The sequence below is a fragment of the Stigmatopora argus genome, chromosome 10, assembly GCF_051989625.1.
Source record: "Stigmatopora argus isolate UIUO_Sarg chromosome 10, RoL_Sarg_1.0, whole genome shotgun sequence".
Taxonomy (NCBI): domain Eukaryota; kingdom Metazoa; phylum Chordata; class Actinopteri; order Syngnathiformes; family Syngnathidae; genus Stigmatopora; species Stigmatopora argus.
Window position 1 is genome coordinate 11,721,507 of NC_135396.1, and position 18,206 is coordinate 11,739,712.

The 18,206-nt window shown below is 39.9% G+C and overlaps 2 protein-coding genes across 4 annotated transcripts; one reads left to right on the top strand and one right to left on the bottom strand.

The window, feature by feature from the left end:
- The first annotated feature begins 549 nt into the window (after nucleotides 1-549).
- On the top strand, nucleotides 550-9,136 carry sgpp2 (sphingosine-1-phosphate phosphatase 2). Of its 2 annotated transcripts, none has more exons than XM_077611110.1 (5): nucleotides 550-908; nucleotides 1,302-1,463; nucleotides 6,079-6,258; nucleotides 7,743-7,832; nucleotides 8,456-9,136. In XM_077611110.1, the coding sequence occupies exons 1-5, from the start codon at nucleotides 822-824 to the stop codon at nucleotides 8,996-8,998; spliced, it is 1,062 nt and encodes a 353-aa protein (XP_077467236.1). In that variant the 5' UTR covers nucleotides 550-821; the 3' UTR covers nucleotides 8,999-9,136. The 2 variants fall into 2 exon arrangements, with proteins under 2 accessions (XP_077467236.1, XP_077467237.1); XM_077611111.1 differs by having other exon boundaries at nucleotides 550-899.
- Nucleotides 9,137-9,459: 323 nt separating this feature from the next.
- Nucleotides 9,460-17,898, bottom strand: farsb (phenylalanyl-tRNA synthetase subunit beta). Of its 2 annotated transcripts, XM_077611106.1 has the most exons (18): nucleotides 17,744-17,898; nucleotides 17,229-17,284; nucleotides 16,839-16,993; nucleotides 16,599-16,671; nucleotides 16,402-16,517; nucleotides 15,760-15,910; nucleotides 15,566-15,674; nucleotides 14,799-14,869; nucleotides 14,664-14,725; nucleotides 14,528-14,579; nucleotides 14,377-14,438; nucleotides 14,025-14,232; nucleotides 13,879-13,959; nucleotides 13,697-13,789; nucleotides 12,883-13,000; nucleotides 12,626-12,778; nucleotides 11,227-11,374; nucleotides 9,460-10,951 (listed from the first exon to the last, which is right to left on the bottom strand). In XM_077611106.1, the coding sequence occupies exons 1-18, from the start codon at nucleotides 17,799-17,801 to the stop codon at nucleotides 10,192-10,194; spliced, it is 2,526 nt and encodes an 841-aa protein (XP_077467232.1). In that variant the 5' UTR covers nucleotides 17,802-17,898; the 3' UTR covers nucleotides 9,460-10,191. The 2 variants fall into 2 exon arrangements, with proteins under 2 accessions (XP_077467232.1, XP_077467233.1); XM_077611107.1 differs by lacking the exons at nucleotides 15,566-15,674; nucleotides 15,760-15,910; nucleotides 16,402-16,517; ... (2 more) ...; nucleotides 17,229-17,284; nucleotides 17,744-17,898 and adding an exon at nucleotides 15,150-15,241.
- Between the last annotated feature and the right edge of the window lie 308 nt (nucleotides 17,899-18,206).

The window sequence follows — 18,206 nt, forward strand, 5'->3', positions numbered from 1 at the left end:
ATGCTTTTGGAATGTGGGAGGAAACCGGACTACCCGGAAAAAACCCACACAAGCCTGCGGAGAACATGCAAACACCACACACTGAGGACCCACCTGTAATCGAGGATCTTTGGACACCACTGCTATAAAAAAATTGCCCACCACTCACTAACAGGCAATCATAGCCAAGTGTTTAAATTTCATTCATTGATTCATTTTCTGAACCACTTATCCTCATAAGGGTCTCTGGGGGTACTAAGGGCACCAGGCAGGGGACATTCTGAATCGGTGGCCAGTCAGTCGCAGTGTTTAAATTTAAAAAGTCAATATTCAAAATTGATCCAGTCAAACATGTTCATGAAAATCAGTCTGTTTGCAGAGGGAAGAAATATAAAGCAATGGAAATAGCTTGAAAACGTTATTACATCAGCTGAAATGATGTTGCACTATTGCTCCAATATTATCAGAGTCTTACAAAAAAAGCGAAATAAGGTATTTTTTAAACAATCACAAATGTTTACTAAAAGTGTGATCAACTTTTAGACCCATTGGAGTCTACCGGTTGTTCCCTTGTCTGCAGAGCACCGCCCACTCGCGTGCACCTGTGACTTAGATCAGCTGCAACCGTGCGCTTAGCCACGCTTGCTCAAATCAGGTGTACTGGTTTCTTTGCAAAACAACTCCAACGAGCGCACAAAGCCTTTTCAACCGCCAAGCTGGAGGCCCTGGCGTATCTGCAAGACTCGGAGCTTGTGGCGGCCTTTCAGAGAGGATGCGGACTTTACTTGATCGCACCGAAACGTCGCAGTCCAAGGACGGTGCACGCTCAAGCCCCCGGCCAAATGAGCCATTCCTGTGCTTTACATAAGACAACATGGGACTGTCAGGACAACAATTCCAACTATCAATGCAAGGAAGAAGTGTGTACTGTAAGTCTTAAAAGGTTTTTTTTTTGGGGGGGGGACATTTAATCTAGGTAGCATTTATATAATTAATTTAAAAATAAAAAAGACGATGAAAGAGTTCAGTAGAAATGTGATTCAAACTGACTGGCTTTTCTAGTTTGTCTTGCTTTCTCTGTTTAAAGCAAGCCTAATCAGACTGCCTGCCTGTTGTTTGCTATTTTTTTTTTTTTAATTTATTTTTTTACATTTGTAAAAATGTAGTCTCAAACTGATTAAATTACAATTTTCTTAACCAGCTCTTTAAAAAATACATAAAATTTGACTTCTTTTTTTTTTATCACAGACTAGTTCTTTGAGTGACAACTACTAGATAATATATATATAAACAAGCATTCTTTCCTGTTCCCTTTATGATAGGGCTGCAGCAAACCTGAGTATGAAGTGAGGAACCTGCTGCTGCATTTCCTTTTTCTGTTGTCTGCTAGTCTTGGGCATGAAGTTTTTTATATCACCTGCCTGCCTTGTATACACTGGAACTTGGACCCCTTCCTCTGTCGACGCCTCGTTAACATGTGGACTGTGAGTCAAAATATATATACTATACTGAGAGAAGTGTGTCTGTTTACCGTAATTAAATACATAAATCATTCATATTAGCAAGGGTCATTGTGTATCAAGTGTGTTCTCATTTGAACTATGCATAAGTATGCTGCTAAAATTCTCGCCTCTTCTTTCGGGTGCTCAAGGTGTATGTTGTTTAGTTTTACTTGAAGATACTTTATGCATAACGGAAGATCCTTCTCCTAAGCAAGTCTGTTGTCATTAATTGTATCATCATGCCCTCTGCTCATTTCTTGATGACCTGACACAGAGGATATCTGTACACAATTAAATTATGTGGGTAAGATTTCATTGGCTGCAGAGCACTGGTCTCACAGTTCCAGTATATATATTCCACAGTGATTAGATCACATGTCTAAAAGTGGCGGCCCGGGGGCCAAATCTGGTTCACCGCGCATCATTTTGTGTGGCCCGGGAAAGTAAATCATGAGTGCCAACTTTCTGTTTTAGGATCAAATTAAAATGAAGAGTATAGATGTATATTAAATTTACTGATTTTCCCCCTTTTAAATCAATAATTGTAATTTTTTAATCGATTTTTTTCTGTGTTTTTAGTTCAAAAATCATTTTGTAGAATCTAAAAATATATTTAAAAAAGCTAAAATAAACATTGTTTTAGCTCTATAAAAAAACTGAATATTCAGGGCTTTTAATCCAGTTCTTTTAATCCATTTATTAAAAAAAATCTAAATATTATATCTAAAATGGTCCGGCCCACGTGAAATCAAGTTGACGTTAAAGCGGCCCGCCAACCAACCCGAGTCTGACACTCTTGGATTAGATTGAAAGGGAAAACTTGCACTGCAGCCTGGGTTTGAAAAATATCTTTTGTTCCAGCAGTTCTGGAGTATTTTGGACACATCACGTGTGTCTGTGCAGTTGTGGACATATCAGTCTGACCACCTAAGAGTACCCTTGTACCAGCCTTCAATTGGATGTCCCATCTTACACAAAGCATCCTCTCTTCCCTCTGGAGTCTCATCTCCCCCTCTTCACCTTTCAACCTCCTTTCATCCTTGTACTCCCTCCAACGACCTGTCTATGACACCATGCTTGTTCATATATCCCCGGGCGATGGTCCACTGGGGCCAGACTGCTCAGGCCCTTGACTAAGAGGGCATACATGAGAGCATCAGAAAGAAAGACTTTACCTGGTTAGATTTTTTTCCCATTTTTGAAGATGTCACAAGATGAGAACACATTGAATCATAATGTTTTTAGAAAAAAAAGATTACACATTTTGGGGAGAGAAACCAGAATGTATGTGTTTTTCTGCCCTTTGTGTCACTTCCTCAAGCGCTCAGTGGGTGCCCTATGCCTGAACCCCTTGCGTAGCCCCCTAAGGGCAGCAGACAGCATTCTTATTGCCACCCTGGCTACACCAGGCCCCTGTGTGAACTCTTTTCCTACACACACACGTACCCTCGCTTCATCTTTAGGCTAAAAACACCAATTCTCCTCCCTCTAGTTAGCCATTACCAGCTTTCCTCGGAGTTCTCCTCCCTCTAGTGTACCAGCACATTGTTTTATAGGCCTCATCTCTAGATGGAAGTTCTCTCCCACTGGGAGCCATTTGGGCTGTCATCCTCGAGGGTGCCTCGCCATGCACTTCGAACAACAACCCACCATTGTGCTTATGGACTAATATAATGGTCATGGGGGTCTTTGTATTATGTTGTCCCTGCCTGCCACCTCCCCCCAACATTAAAAAAAAACTCAGGCCAACAACTGAACACATTTTACGAATGTTATTTGTGCACAAGTAAACATTGAATCCTGCATGATTGGGTACAACAAACAAATGACATTGTTTTTTCCTTTTGCATTTTTCAATGACTAAAATTGCCTTTGTTCTTTCCATTTGTGTTTTTCAATAACACGAGTTGACAAGACAATTACTAGAAAGGCATGGGTGGACAAAAGAGGCAGTGAGCAGAAGAGACAACAGGGTTAGGGAAACGACAGGTAAACGAAGTGGGCAATCACAAGGACACGTCACACACAGAATAAGCCAAGACTAGAAATGCTAACTAAACCCCCAAAAGCCAACACCTAACACACTTTGACTTATCTATCATCCCTCTACCTGCCCATTGGTTATAAAGAATCCCTTCCCCTTAATGGATCCCCCTCAGTAAGACCAGGTTCCATCCAAGTTTTCGGTGTATATTGAATATGCTGTCAGATGCTCTCTATTGATTTCAATTACACTAACAATCAAAATATTATAATTATTGACAAAATGTTGCAGTCTCTAATACAAGTACACAAAAGTCATATCTTTAACATTTCTTATATGAGTTATGTTTTACTATGGTATGATTTAAACCACAACTAGAGAATGGACAAACACATTTGCATGACGATTCTCTGGACTATAATGGTGCACACACACACACACACACACACACACACACCCGTCTTCCAGTGCTCTCTTCTTGTTGACAGATCAAAGTCCAACTTTACCCTGGCCATAATCAGAAACACACAATGACACACACCTCCTTGTGTCTTGAACTCTCGACACCTCGTAATGCGACCAGACGTCCCCAGGTCAGCCCTTTAACGCGACTTCTACAAAGGCACCAGTTAAAGATTTACTGGCATCGCAGAAAACCATAGACAGCTGAATATAATGTGAAATAATGTGTGGCTTGGGTGGTGGAAGTAATGGGGCAGGGGGGATATCATTTCATGCACGTACTAGCGCCGCATTGTTTAAACGCAGGGGAGGGGACATAGAAGAGGATGACTGGGCGCACAGTATGTGTTGTTGTATTAATGTAGCCACAGTGAATAGATGAGGTCAGCCATGCTTAATGGGCTCAACATTGCCTGGCCTCTGTGTATTGCCCATTTCATGGTACCAGTTGCGATTCTGTGTGTAGTGTTGTTTGATGCAAATATTTATATCCCTAATACGTTTTAAATGCACTGGGGTGTAATCGCTATATTAGATATATAAAATTGTCATGCTTTTTGCTCAAGGAAAATTAAAGTATTTACTAGGGTACAAATGTTATACATAAATGAAAATTCAGGGAGACACCCTGAATTGGTGGCCAGCCAATCGCAGGGCACAAGGAAACGGACAACCATTCGAGCGACACTTACCTAGGCGCAATTTAGAATGTTCAACTAGCCTAAATTGCATATTTTTGGGATGTGGGAGCAAACTGTTTAGCTTTTCTACTTTCTCACTTACTTGTGCATGACTGTAAGTCTTTAGAGTATCCAATAATGTGAGATTATTTGCACTCCAGATACCAAAGCATGCTTTAAAAACCTGCTTGTTGCTCATCATCTAAAAGATCCTTCTGTTCCCCAATCATGCATGACCAACGTGACTTGCTTCATAAAATGGAACAAACAAGTTATTATCCTTCAACTCATTCACTGCATGACAGCAATAGACTTAAAATTCAGTTTAATTGAATGGCTGGCAATGAATTTCATGTTTCAGAAATTCTAATTTAATTCATGGGATGTCTGTTGCCCTTAATGACAGCTGTTAGAACAGTGGAATGATTGTTGGTGTTTTTTTCATTTAAGTGTTGTGATGATATAAAAGTGGTAATATTGCGTTTTTATGTGATTAATGTAAAAGAAACATTTTTTTTTTAGGAAATCTGGTTCGTTTGTCACCATTATTGGCATCTAATAAGTTGATAAGTGTTACCTGGGAATGAAATCATCAACCCTGTGTGAGACTTATAGCCTTGATGATAAATAATAGCAGAAATATTGCAAAACCATTTTCAGGGAGAAAAAAAAACATTGTACTCAAATATTACACTTAACATATGTGATAATTTGAACATAGTATGAGTGTACTATTAAGTACTACTTTTAACCTTTTTTTCTCTTGCCACCCTGCACAATTCCTTTATACTCAGCAACAAACATTTTCTGATTATATTTTTCACTATTTTAATCGCAAGTAAAAATATTCTTTCTTTAAACACAATATTGCCATACGCTTTAAGTCTCCAGACTGCGTCGATGGCCCCCGCTGTCAGCCATTCATAAAATATAAAAGGCAGCGCTTTAAATATAACTGAACTGAGTGGGCTGCTTCTCCAAGGGCACTTGAGTAAAAGAGTGGTGACGGCATTTTTAGCAACATGCATATTCAAAGTTTACCTACTCACTTGTATCCTGCACATTTTGGCCGAACTTTGAACCCACCATGTTAAGCATCTTTCATCGGAAACGTCTCCCCTTATCATCAGCTTCTTTTTTGTACTATACCAGCACAGCTCATATGGTTTAAACTGCTGACATTTTAATCATTTATTCAGTGGCGTGTATTTAGCCTGATGAAGATGTTTAGTTGGACCATTCAGTTATGCCATCTGGGATTTTGCAACCTCTGTTTCTATTGCTCTTTTTTAGCCAGTTTTGAGTTAGTGGATCAATATATTTGCAAAATGCAGAATAGTTTATGTGTGCTAGTGTTCCTATTGAAAAAGTTTGCAGAGGGTAGAATTATATTGATCAATGGCAATTTTTTTTCTCCAAATGACATCCATGATAACATCACATGGATTAAAGTACATTTCCTCAATTTCAGTTGGTCATGTACATCGGCCAGGTCATGAAAGACATCCTAAAGTTGCCCCGTCCAAGTTCCCCGCCCGTGGTCAAGCTGGAGATGCGTGTTGATGCGGAATACGGGCTGCCCTCGACACACGCCATGGCCGCCACCGCAATCTCTTTTACACTCTTAATCAGTGCCCCTTCCAGAATCCAGGTGAGCATAGAATAATATTTGTGATCCAGACTTGCTTCAAACAGAACTAGCTCAATTTAATGCCTGTGTGTCTTAGACTTTGCTCTTAAACAGAAATAAAGCTACATATGGGTTAAGAATTCAGCAAATAGGTGGAACTATCATCATTAATAGTTTTAAATTATCATAAAGATAAAGCTTGTGACTGTTTAATTACACACAGGAAAAAAAGGTAACAGTAGGCATTGTATAAACCACAAAATAAGATCGTAATCCTAATTATACTTAATTGTTGACACAATCAATTGAGTTACAATAAACTACATATTTGATATTGTCTATAGAGGATAAAATTCACTTGCTCTCTTATGGTTACAAGAATTATGTCGTCTACTAAAGTAGATGGGAGCTTCCTCCTTTTTTCACCAAGTGGCAGAATGGTGAGTGACCCGACTCCAATGTCCATCAAACTGCCTTAACTGTGGGAATGGACAAAGGGCTGGGAGGGGCGGGACCTGCACTTGCCATCACTCTCCATCAAGTCCACCCGCCGTCAAGCTACTGTTTGCCATCCTGATAGACTCGGGAGTCAATGACTGTCAGTCTACATCCCGCCTCCACCTCTTCACGACTCCTTGGCCTCTTTCTCGCTCCCACTATACCAACGTGTCAGTCAATACAACACTCAGCAACTTCATCATGGATTTTGTTCATTAAAGTCTGCTCTGAATGAACAACCTTTTCATGAAAATGTGAGTGCTTTGGGCTCATTTTTTAACACTTTGGGTGCTGCAGCCGTGATGGTAATTTGTGGGTCTTTTTTCAGCATACTGGGGACCGAAATTTCGTAAAAGACTTTTCCCAAGGTTGGACAAATCTTCTAACACATTCATGAGTAGTACATCACTTAATTTGAGCCGTAAAGGATTCCATGGAAAAAAAGCACATAATGCTACAGATGAGTAGTGGACTATTGAAAAGGCTACTGAATGACTACAAGGCCTCAGGGCAACTTCCCGGAGCAGGTCAGAGGTCACTGCAGTCAATCATAGGGCGGCCCCCTGCTGTTCCTGGTGTTCTTTGTGGCTATTGGAAAGGGGGGAAAGAAGAAATGCTCTTCATGAACTACTTGTGAATAGGCTTCCAGCTGCTTCCAGACAGGAAAAGACATAGGAGGAAAAAAGGCAGAACAGTGAAGCTGGTGCACAGAAGGGGAGGATGGAGGTGGATAAATGCTTCTCATCTAACTTATTGAAATAGAGGATGAACAAAACCAGAGGCATTAGGTAAAGGAAGAGAGGATGGAGGGTCAGGGGAGTAAAATTAGTGAGTCGAAAATAAGACTTGATCAGCACATGGACGAATGGAAGATCCCAAACTAAAAAGGAACGTACAGCATTACCTTATTGTGCTTTCACGAGACACATTTGCCTTATTTTCTAAAGCCCAGTTAACAGGAGTGTTACATAAGTTGTGTTTGTTTTTTGTATTCCTCCTCATATCAGTTTCAGTTCGAGATCGGTCTACTGATGGCTGTGTCACTGTCAACGATGGTGTGCTTGAGCCGTCTCTACACTGGCATGCACTCAATTTTGGTAAGCTTGTCGCACTCGCTCATTCATTCGGCATTAAATATTCAAGGTCAATGTGAATACATTATTCATTGGCACCTATTTAAACTGTCTGAAGTTTTAAACGCACCATCATCTGCTGTTTGCTAACTATTCCCTAAATGTTGGTAGAACCAGAAATTCCTGCTTTAAGAACCTTGATGCAAAAATTCAATATTATTTTTTTTTTTTTATGTTTGCTGTTAATGGCTATAATTGAAGGAGCCAAACACTAATATTCACTAAAACTATTTGCCTCGCTTCTGTCACTCTGCCCCAGAGCAGTTGTAGTTATAAAAAATGCACCTGCTGCATAACAAAAAATTAAAGTACCATATGGCTCCAATTCATGATTTCTCCCCCCACATTACAGGAAATCAGGAATGGTGCAATTCCGCAAATAGCAGAGGTTTTCCCAAATCTGTGTGCACACAGTGAATATGATGGGGTCCACTAAATTTGGTGAAAGGGAAAAAATTAAAAGAGTATAACCACAGATAAGGGAGAATTCAATAACATTCATATAAGCAAATGTAATATGCACGTGTAACAGATATAACAGTTCTAAACAATGATATTAATTGGCAATTATTCCTTTCTTCTTTCAGGATGTCATCTGTGGAGTTTTGATCTCAGCAATTCTACTGTTCCTCACTCATCCCTTCTGGGAAGCCTTTGACCAGTTCCAGCTCACCAGCACCATGTCGCCAATCATTGCATTAATTCTGCCCCTGTTTCTAAGCTATACATACCCAGACTTGGACCATTACAGCACCACACGAGGAGACACCACGACCATCCTTGGAGTCGGGGCAGGATGCTCTGTTGGATATTGGCTTAACAAACAGTTAGGAGAGACATTTGAGCCCCAAGGGATTCTGCCTGTGCCCTTACCCACGCTGACATCATATACACTGGCGTGTGGCACTGCCCGCTTCTTTATTGGAACGGTAACATTAGTCGGCACCCGGCAGGTCATCAAAACAGTCAGCCTGCTTTTGTTGTTTTGGTTGTACAGAATTCCAAAATACGACCAGAGTGCAAGAATGCGGAAAGAGATTGAAGTGCCAAGTAAATTTGCCACATATACAGCTGTTGGACTTGTTAATTCTGCATTGGTCAATAGGATCTTTATTTTACTGGGACTGTGATTAATAAATTATACTAAAACAAATGTCCAGCCAACATTTTTAAAATTAGAATTTGCGTGTACAGGATCTCCACTCTATTGGCATTTAACCTATTTTGGTTTGTTTACAAGCTCAATAAATGTGTATTTAAATATATAATTTTACTTGCAGGATCTGCATTGAATTATCATTTTTATGAGTGGATTGAATACGTGTTTAAAAAAAAAATCTGTGAAGACTTTGCAAGGAAGACATTTATCATTTGATTGAAATAATCACTGGTTCAATAATAGTTTGTTAGGAGACGGGAGTTTGCCCATGTTTGTGTTACCAGAAAAGTAGTTTCTCAGGTCTTCCCATTGATTGATTGTTTAAACAAGTCATTTGCTATCTTCTCAAGTTTGTAGGAATAATGGAGCACCTGTCAGACCTGTGTCAATATTGCTTTTAAGTGGTGTGAAGAAAGAAAAAAAACAACCACATTCAAACATGAGAGCTTTATTAACTTGTTTGTAAAAAAGAATCTCACTCAGAACAAGGAATGTCAAGGTGTATTGACATTTTTTGTCTAGTACAGTGGTTCTTAACCTTGTTGGAGCTACCAAATCTCACCAGTTTCATATGCGCATTCACCGAACCCTACTTAAGTGTTAAATAAAATGATTTTTTTCTTCAAATTCAAGATATATAAATACCTCACAGCACTGATTGGCCAAGCAATGTCATGTGATCATCTGCAGCCAGTGATGGTCAAACGGGGCATGTTATCGTGTATTGACACCATGTATCGATCTGCCTTCACCTCCACGCAGAGGAACCATCGAACCCCTGAGACCGACTCAATGAACCCCTAAGTTTCGATCGAACGCAGGTTAAGAACCACTGGTCTAGTATGTACAAGAGTGATTCTGATCAAAAGCATTTTGCATCAAACAGTTGTTCCTGGCTCTCTTAGTGTTATATTTATCAGGTCTCAATCTTTCAAGCGACTCACGATAGGGTGAATTCTTGAAACCAGTTGAGTTAGATTGCTCAGATGTGTTTGCACATGATGAGTCACAAGTGTTAACACTTGCCAAAACAAGTCCCGCAAGTGTCCATTTTAAATGAAACAAAGGCTGAGTGTGAATACATCCCAGGAAGCTACTTCCTCTACATGGTTTAGCTCTGTTTGAGTTGTGTCAAAACAACAGATAGCAAAGCATCCTTATCCTTTATATCTTGTTAAACGCAGCCACATCTACAGACTGAACATAATCTTCAAAAGTGGTAATGGCTTCCTCCAGCAGATCTGTGCCCACTTTGTCATCCTCCACCACACAGCCTATTTGGAGCTTCTTAATTCCGTAACCCACTGGGACCAGCTTGGACTGCCCCCACAAAAGCCCATCCATGCAGACGCTGCGGACACACTCCTCCATCTTGGCCATGTCCGTTTCATCATCCCAGGGTTTGACGTCAAGAAGGATGGAGGATTTGGCGATGACGGCTGGCTTTTTGGCCTTCTTGGCTGCGTACTCAGCGAGTCGCTGCTCCTTGATTTTCGCCGCCTCTGCGCTGTCGCCCTCATCATCTGAGCCAAAGAGGTCAATGTCGCTGTCAGTGTTGGTTGAATCGGGAGGGGTATCTGGCAGCAAAAACTGCTTGTTGACGACAGGAAGGTCAGCTCTTTGGGAGTCGACGGATTTAATATGCTTATACCAGCGCAGGAGATGGCACAAAGTTGGCGAGGGAGCAGAGGGCATGGCGTCAAAGATGGCTACATCAGCCTGAGATGCTACGAAGCCTTCAATATAGCTTTTGTCTGCCAAGAAAGAATTGAGGGCTTTGAGAGCCTGTGATGTACCCAAGTCTCCGAATACAGTTTTAGAGGATGTTGCAGCTGGTGTTGTTTTTTCTTGAGTAGGGAACTTGTACTGGAGGACTTCCTGCATTGGAACTTCATGTGTGAGGCGGATTTCAGCTGTGTGGCCGCTAGAAAAACCAAAGGCGACAAAACAGAATGAGCATAGAAGAGGGGCACAAACCACTAGTGGAAAAAGGACAAATGCTACTCAGAGTTAGTTAAGTAAAGAAAAGTGAAATCAGACAGGCTTGCTGAGGTTAATAGTTTACAAAACAAAATGGCTCAGTACTCATGTTTTTTTTTAATTTATTCTCATTCACTGGCATAATTCCAAATGTGTTTCTACTTCTAATTATATATAGCATTGCCTTATTAAGTTAAGTGCAGAAAAAGAGGAATTCACAGGAATGTCTCGATGTCCATCTCAAGGGCGGAGCAAGGCATCGTCAGCTCAAAGCTGTCATTGACGTGTGGGTGGAGGACTCCTAGATGGCCAATGCTTTTTCCATGGACAAAGATCTCCGCACAACGTCCAGGGAAAAAGGTACAATCTGGAGCAGGAGAAAGGGGGAAAACAATTTACAATTGCATGTCGAGTGTTGATTTAAGGCTGTGAATACAATGTACAATTAATATTGTCGTTTAGGGGTACATTCCAGTTGCAATTGTACTGGGTAAAAATCTGTATCATAGCGAAACCTAAAAAAAACAAAAGGCATATTGTCTCTAAAAATTGTCTTTTTTTTACTCATTTTTTTCTTACTCACCTTTAAAATGTGTTACATCAAACTGTTAAAATTGACTAAAAATAAAGATAACAAAAGATAATTGTATAGTGTTACCTCTACTTATGAAGACTTCTAAGTACAAAATTTTCAGGTTACGAAACTCTTTGATTTGCAAATTACTCTTCCAATGTACCAAACAAGATCCAAAACATCATAAAATTTCTAGTATCCATTATTTTATTCTGAAATTATTGCAGGAATGTGGCATCCTGTGTTTTTTATTTAAAATTACTGGTGCAAATGACAGCACACCTTCTGTTTTGTCTTTATGCACTTCCTTGAATATCATCTACTTTTCCCTCTGCTCACTTTGACACCTAACCCCAATTGATTTGCTGTGCGGATATCCTGGAGTGCGCCCTTGGAGTACCCTTGTCAAGGAGAGCAGCAGTAAATGGCTTGTTGTTGAAAGGGACTGTGCTTAGAAATAAAGAACAGGGTAGCTCAAGCCCAATGTTAATTAATATCTACAAATACTGTGGCGGTGATACAATTCTCATTTTTTGCTCTTTGGATGGATTTTAAATGATGCAAAATGTACTTTAACTGCAGACTCTCAGCTTGAACTATAAATTTAAAGCAGTTGAATAGATTGTATATGTGCCTTTAGGTTTTTAAGGAACAGTATGCCATTCAGGCCCACAAACCAATTATGTCTGAACTTTTGGATCAACACTGCCAAGTTAAGATGAAGCCTCAATTGGTCATCTTATTATTAGAATCCTGTCAAAAGAGTATTAAAAAAATAAATGACCAAGACTTACACAGATCCATAACTATCTCAATTGTACAAGAAAAAGTCACCATGGAAATTTTAAATCAACATTTTGCCCTTAATTGATAAGTTTTTAAATGTATTTTTTAATGTAATATTTTGAATACAATACTGAAGTGGCACATCCAGATCATTGCATTAAGTTTGTTATTGAGAATGTCTATTGCATCCCAACTTTTTGGAAACCTGGTTTGAAGTGGAAGTGCAAGATGGACAAAATCCACTTGCAAGATCCTTACCGTTAGCCGATTGGATGTGGTATCCCTCTCCCTGGGCAGGTTTCACCATTAGCAGTTGCATAATACGGTCCAGCAGGCCATGGATTACTTCAAAGCCTGGACTCTTGTTATAGTACACAGCACAAATATGTCGACTGTTCCTTGCCCCGACATCTGATGGTTGGGTTGATCAGCAATGTTTTTTTTAAATATACATATATATCAGATTTATTTTAATTAAACATTCAGCTAATCATTTGACACATTCAAACACCTACCTTTGGTTTCATCCTTTAACACTATGTCAGATATCTCAAAGAGCTTGAGGGGCAGAGGCATCTTCTTGTTGGCTGCAATTGTTTTCAACAGGCCCGGCAGTAGTGTGGTACGCGCCACCTGGTGGAGCAACAGAATAATGTTACTAAGAAGAGCGCTGCAGTCTTTTTAAAAGAGAGGGCAGTCTTGTAGAAGAAAAATATCGCCAATTCACACATTATTTTGAGTTAATGAACGTTCAAATCTAGCTTGACAAGACAACCTGACCATCATGAAGTTACATGGTAAAATCAGATGACATACCTGTCCACGTCGGCCAATTGCTCCCCTTATTAATGATTGCAATTCCCCTTATTAACCGACAATAAACCGTACAAATGCAACACGGCAAATATTTACTCTGATTGTTTTAGAACTACAGATTGATTACAATTGATAGCTTGAGAAGCATTCCATTTGTGACATATATTTATATATATGTATGTATATATATTTCAGCAACACGCGTATGCATTTATTACCAATTTATTTATGTCTAAAATGTATTTTCCTGTGTCTGTATTCTCACCCTCTTGCTACTGTGACAGTGAAATTTCCCGAATACAGGATGAATAAAGTTATCTAATCTAATCCATCCTACTGTACTTTATTCTTTCAGATTTAGTCTGTGCTTGTTAGCCCGACATCTAGAATTGATTCTAAAACCAAGCCCAAAACACAGAAGAACAGACTGACTTGCCAGGATACACTATCTTGTACATGGGCAAGTCAGACTGGTTTGTCGGGCTCGTTGAAACCAGTGCATTTGAGGATCACCTGGAACTCTGCAGTCTTGGGATTGGAGATGTGAATAGCCCTGGTTTCTGAGATTTTTTTCCCAAGCTTGTCCGCTATATCTTCTTTAGAGCACTGCGGATGAGATTGACAGACTTCATGTTACTTTTTTTTTCTCCCATAAGTGAGGATGAACCTGTTTTTCTGAATATTTTGGGTCTCACCAGAGCAAAGTTGAGGGCTTCTGTAAAACCAGCAGCTGCGAGGTCATGTCTTAATAGCTCCGTCAGTTTATTGAGTGGAAACTGTACCATACAAAGAAAAACTACGTCCACATTTGTTACCGTACATGTACAGTAAACCTGCATACCTGATTGGCTATGGTGTATGTTTGTGGTATGGTCCGAGTGATGTTATTGAAGCCATAAGCCATGGCTGCATCCTCCATGATATCACAGGCATGGATGACATCTGAGCGAGTGGGTGGGATCTCAACCTCGATTTCATCACCAACACCAGTCGCCCGAGAGCGCAGGCACATTCGAGTTAGCAGCTGGGCAATCTTCTCTGTTGACTCGCTTTAAAGAAAAAGAAAAATATTTTTTATTTACCTTTGAAAAGCAAGGTCTGCTATTTCAAATAAACATGATAAAATTGATAGGTGGATTGCAAAAATAAATTTTAAAATATCTGACTCTTCTGAGCTTATTTGAATAACTTACTTTATGCCAACTTTTTGATTTACAAACTTGCTGGACAGGATTTCCTTCCTGTAAGCCAATTCCTAAAATAAATAGCAGACAAAGAGTAGAACATTTAGTGTGAAGTTGTGGTAAAGTGTTTTATGGGAGAGAACTGGAATGAGTACAGTACTGGATATTTGCAGGGCGTGCCATTTGCATTCAACACTTCAACTTCTTCTACACTGGAATAGCCAAAGAGAAAAATGAAAAGATGTTTAGATTATAAAGATTTCCATCTCCTAAAAGACAATAAACCTGGAACTTACGTGAAAGGCTGTGAGCAATATTCGCTAAACATAGTCACCATCATGTCCAGCACAATCTTTGCCTAGAGAAGAGGACAAATTTTAGTCGGTCTGGGAGGTTTAAATGAAAAGCAAAATTTCTCCATGGTGGGCTACCTTAGTCAAGTCTGTGGCTGTGCACTCAACAAAGACATTTTTTGTCATCAAAGTAATTTTTGAGTGATCTCCTGCAGTAACAAAATGAAAAGCTAGAGGTTAAAATTGACCAAACCAATGTTTTGTTTCTTATTTTGAACAAAAGCAAAGATAAAACATGAAATTCCTGGAAACAAAACCTCAAATTAATAAAATCCACAAAAAAAGACATTACAGTATATTTAGACATTTGGATTCAGCACAAGCCTTACTTAAAGGCTGAATTTAACGGCACAATCATGTCTCTCTTAGCAACTTGCTTCATGTTTGTTAATATCTAATACAAGTTGGGCCTAAGTAGGTGCTACCTACCCAAGGTGACATTCACAGAACATACCAAACGGTCAACAAGACAATGTGCTAGACCAGGGGTGGGCAAACCGGTCCTCGAGGGCCACTGTGGGTGCAGGTTTTTGTTCCAACCGATCCAGGACAGACACTTTGACCAATTAGCTTTCTACAGAAAACAAGCACCTGACTGCAATCCACTGATTGCACTTGTAGGACACCAGATTGGTGAAAAGGTGTCCTCTTATTGGGTTGGAATGAAAACCCGCACCAATGCGGCCCTTTCTGGAATAGTTTGCCCAGCCCTGTACTAGACGGATGCTTGGTTTTCATGGGAGAGCAACATTTTGTAGCAGAGTTCAAAGCTTACATCTTAATAGGTGCCATTTTTGTCAATGCTTTAAAACAAGGGAAATTCGAGAAATAGAACTAATACTCACCATTGATGATGGGAGGCATTGACAGAATAACACCATTGCTATCATAAATAACAGGGTACAAAGGCTTGTCTTCAATAATATGGAGGAAATGTTTCAGGTGGCTGTCAGTCTAAGTCAAGAGAGTAGAAGAAAAAAGTAATTAAAAAAAAAAGGGGAAAACAAACCAAAGACAACGGCTGCAGAAGCTAATTAACCTTGTACAGGGTCATGAGTTGGGTGGCTGTGTATTCTTTGAGCTGGTTTAGGGGTTTGAAGAGGATGTCTCCTGGTGGTTTAGCTGTATACGTGAAAGGACCCGAGATGGTGTCTAGGTCATGAGTCCCTATCGCCACCAGGCTCCTCTTTCTGCACAAGGATTGTAATAAAGGGTCAACTGTGGCATGGCATGCTACTAGAAGTCACTAAATACTGTAAATTCCAATTCTATAGAGTGCACTTCACTATATAAAAGCCGTACAGGACAAATTCCACAAAATTCAAGAGAAAAAATTCATTCATACACCCCAACTGATGGAAATGTGGGAGGAAACCAGACTACCCAGAGGAAACCCACGCAGGCTTGGTTCTCGTGATAACCTTGGTGATGGTCCTAAACAGTAGAATTTGGCCTGAGATGTTCTTGTAGACGTGATGCTGACGCAACACAGCGCTTCCAGTGTATTTCTTAGGTAATTCATGAGTCAACCCAACCTACCCATTTAAAATGATTTCACACAACGTATAGTGGGCGGCAAACAAATCTGTTCAGTGGGAAAGGAGCCATACTTTGAAGCAGTAACATATTGCTTGTGACTTGGTAAAAAAAAAATGTCATACAGTATCACAGTTAACCTCACCTGCAGATGTTTTGATGCAGTTTCTCCTGGAGCTCGATGAAGCTATCGTAGCGTTCCTGCGTGAATGTGATGTTCCGCAAAACTGCTGCCACAGCATGGGGGCGCACAGCTGCTGTCTACATGTGACCATAAGAATTTAGAGCCTTGTGAAATCATGTTGAAATTTCTGCTTACATAAAATGATGAGCAATGCCAACCTCCTTGGTGATAATCAGCTTCTGAACCTCCCCACTAATGGGGCTGACCCGTTGGTACCGAGGGGCATCCAACCTGGATAACAAATATTGGTAAGTCTTTTTTTTCAGTCCGAATATAAAAATAGTACAATGCGTGATAAAAAAAATCAAATTAGTGTAACTTTCAGACAAAACAAGGATTTGTTCACATATATGCTGCAAGACAAAAAACATAGGCATCCACATTGTATTAAGTCTTACTTATTCTTGAAGACCTGCAATCCACGGACCAAACCTTCCAAACACAGAAGGTCATAGCGGTTTGCTGGTACATCGATCTTGTAAAGGATAACATCTGACGCTCCCGCTGCCTTTACATCACCTTGCTCACGGCTAATTATCTCCTTCTCAGAGGTCTGCGTTAGGGTCAATCACACACACAATATGTCAGATTCAATTGCTTTACCATGGTTTAAGCACATTTTTAAAGCTGTATTTGCAGCAAATAAAACACCCAGGCCCATGGAGAACAACATGCAAACTCCACACAGAAAGGAGATTGAACCCTCGGTCCTCTTGGAGATCAAGTGCTTTAAAATAAATTCACTTAAACACAAACCATGAAAAAATCAGAGGCTGGAATCGACTTACAATTTCATCCAGCTCCAGTCCAAATTCGAAACATAGTTCGTCAAACTCCTCATCAGCTGAAAGAAGAAACCATTCATTTTTTATAAGACACGGTAAAATGAAAGAAAGTTTAACCTCGTCGGAAGTATATCTCACTGTGATTGGCAGGTCAAGAATCAATTTGAATCATTTCTATTTTGTATACTAGACATGTTTTAACATTTCATCCGTGAAGCAGTTTGCCTAGTGACGTATAAAGGATGACGCAATGACGTTGACATACCTCCTAGACATGACAACAATGTAATTCCATTTTCTTGTTGGCAAACAAGGGAACACTTTGCTTTTAAGGTATGCTTCATGAAACATTTTTAGAACTTTAACGATATAAGTCAAGTTGGTAATCCATTTAGCTTGCCAACTACGACAGCCAAGAGTGCAGAAAACTACACGTGCTAACGTTTGCCGTCATAAAAAAATCATGCAATGTGGCTATATTGAATATTTTTCGTTATTTTACAAGATTGTCAACTTACTATAGGTTTTCCCCAACGCTTTAAAGAGAAGATCCCTTTTTACGCCAACAGTCGGCATGTTTTCTGCTACCCTTCCTATCTTCGGCCACGGTGAAAAGGACCCAACCAGACGTCAGTAGCTGCCCGCAGAGGTGCCTGACTACACAGGCGCGCTTTAAGAAAAAATAAAATAAATAACCTGTATTTCCTGTTCGACAAGCATTGAACGTGGCAACTACACAGCTAAAAATATTCATTTTGTCGGTTGAAAATTGCTTGAGAACAACAGGGAGAATTTTCAAAGTGTAATGACTGTGTTTTCATTTATTATCAACGAATACCACGATGCGCACTGAGACCCTAGTTGAAGAGGTACATTGGAATACTGCATTTGGTTGCAATAAATGAAATATGTGAATTAAAATACGTGTATAAAATGGAATTCAGATGTAATGTACAGCATGTTGGGTCTATGACCGCAGGT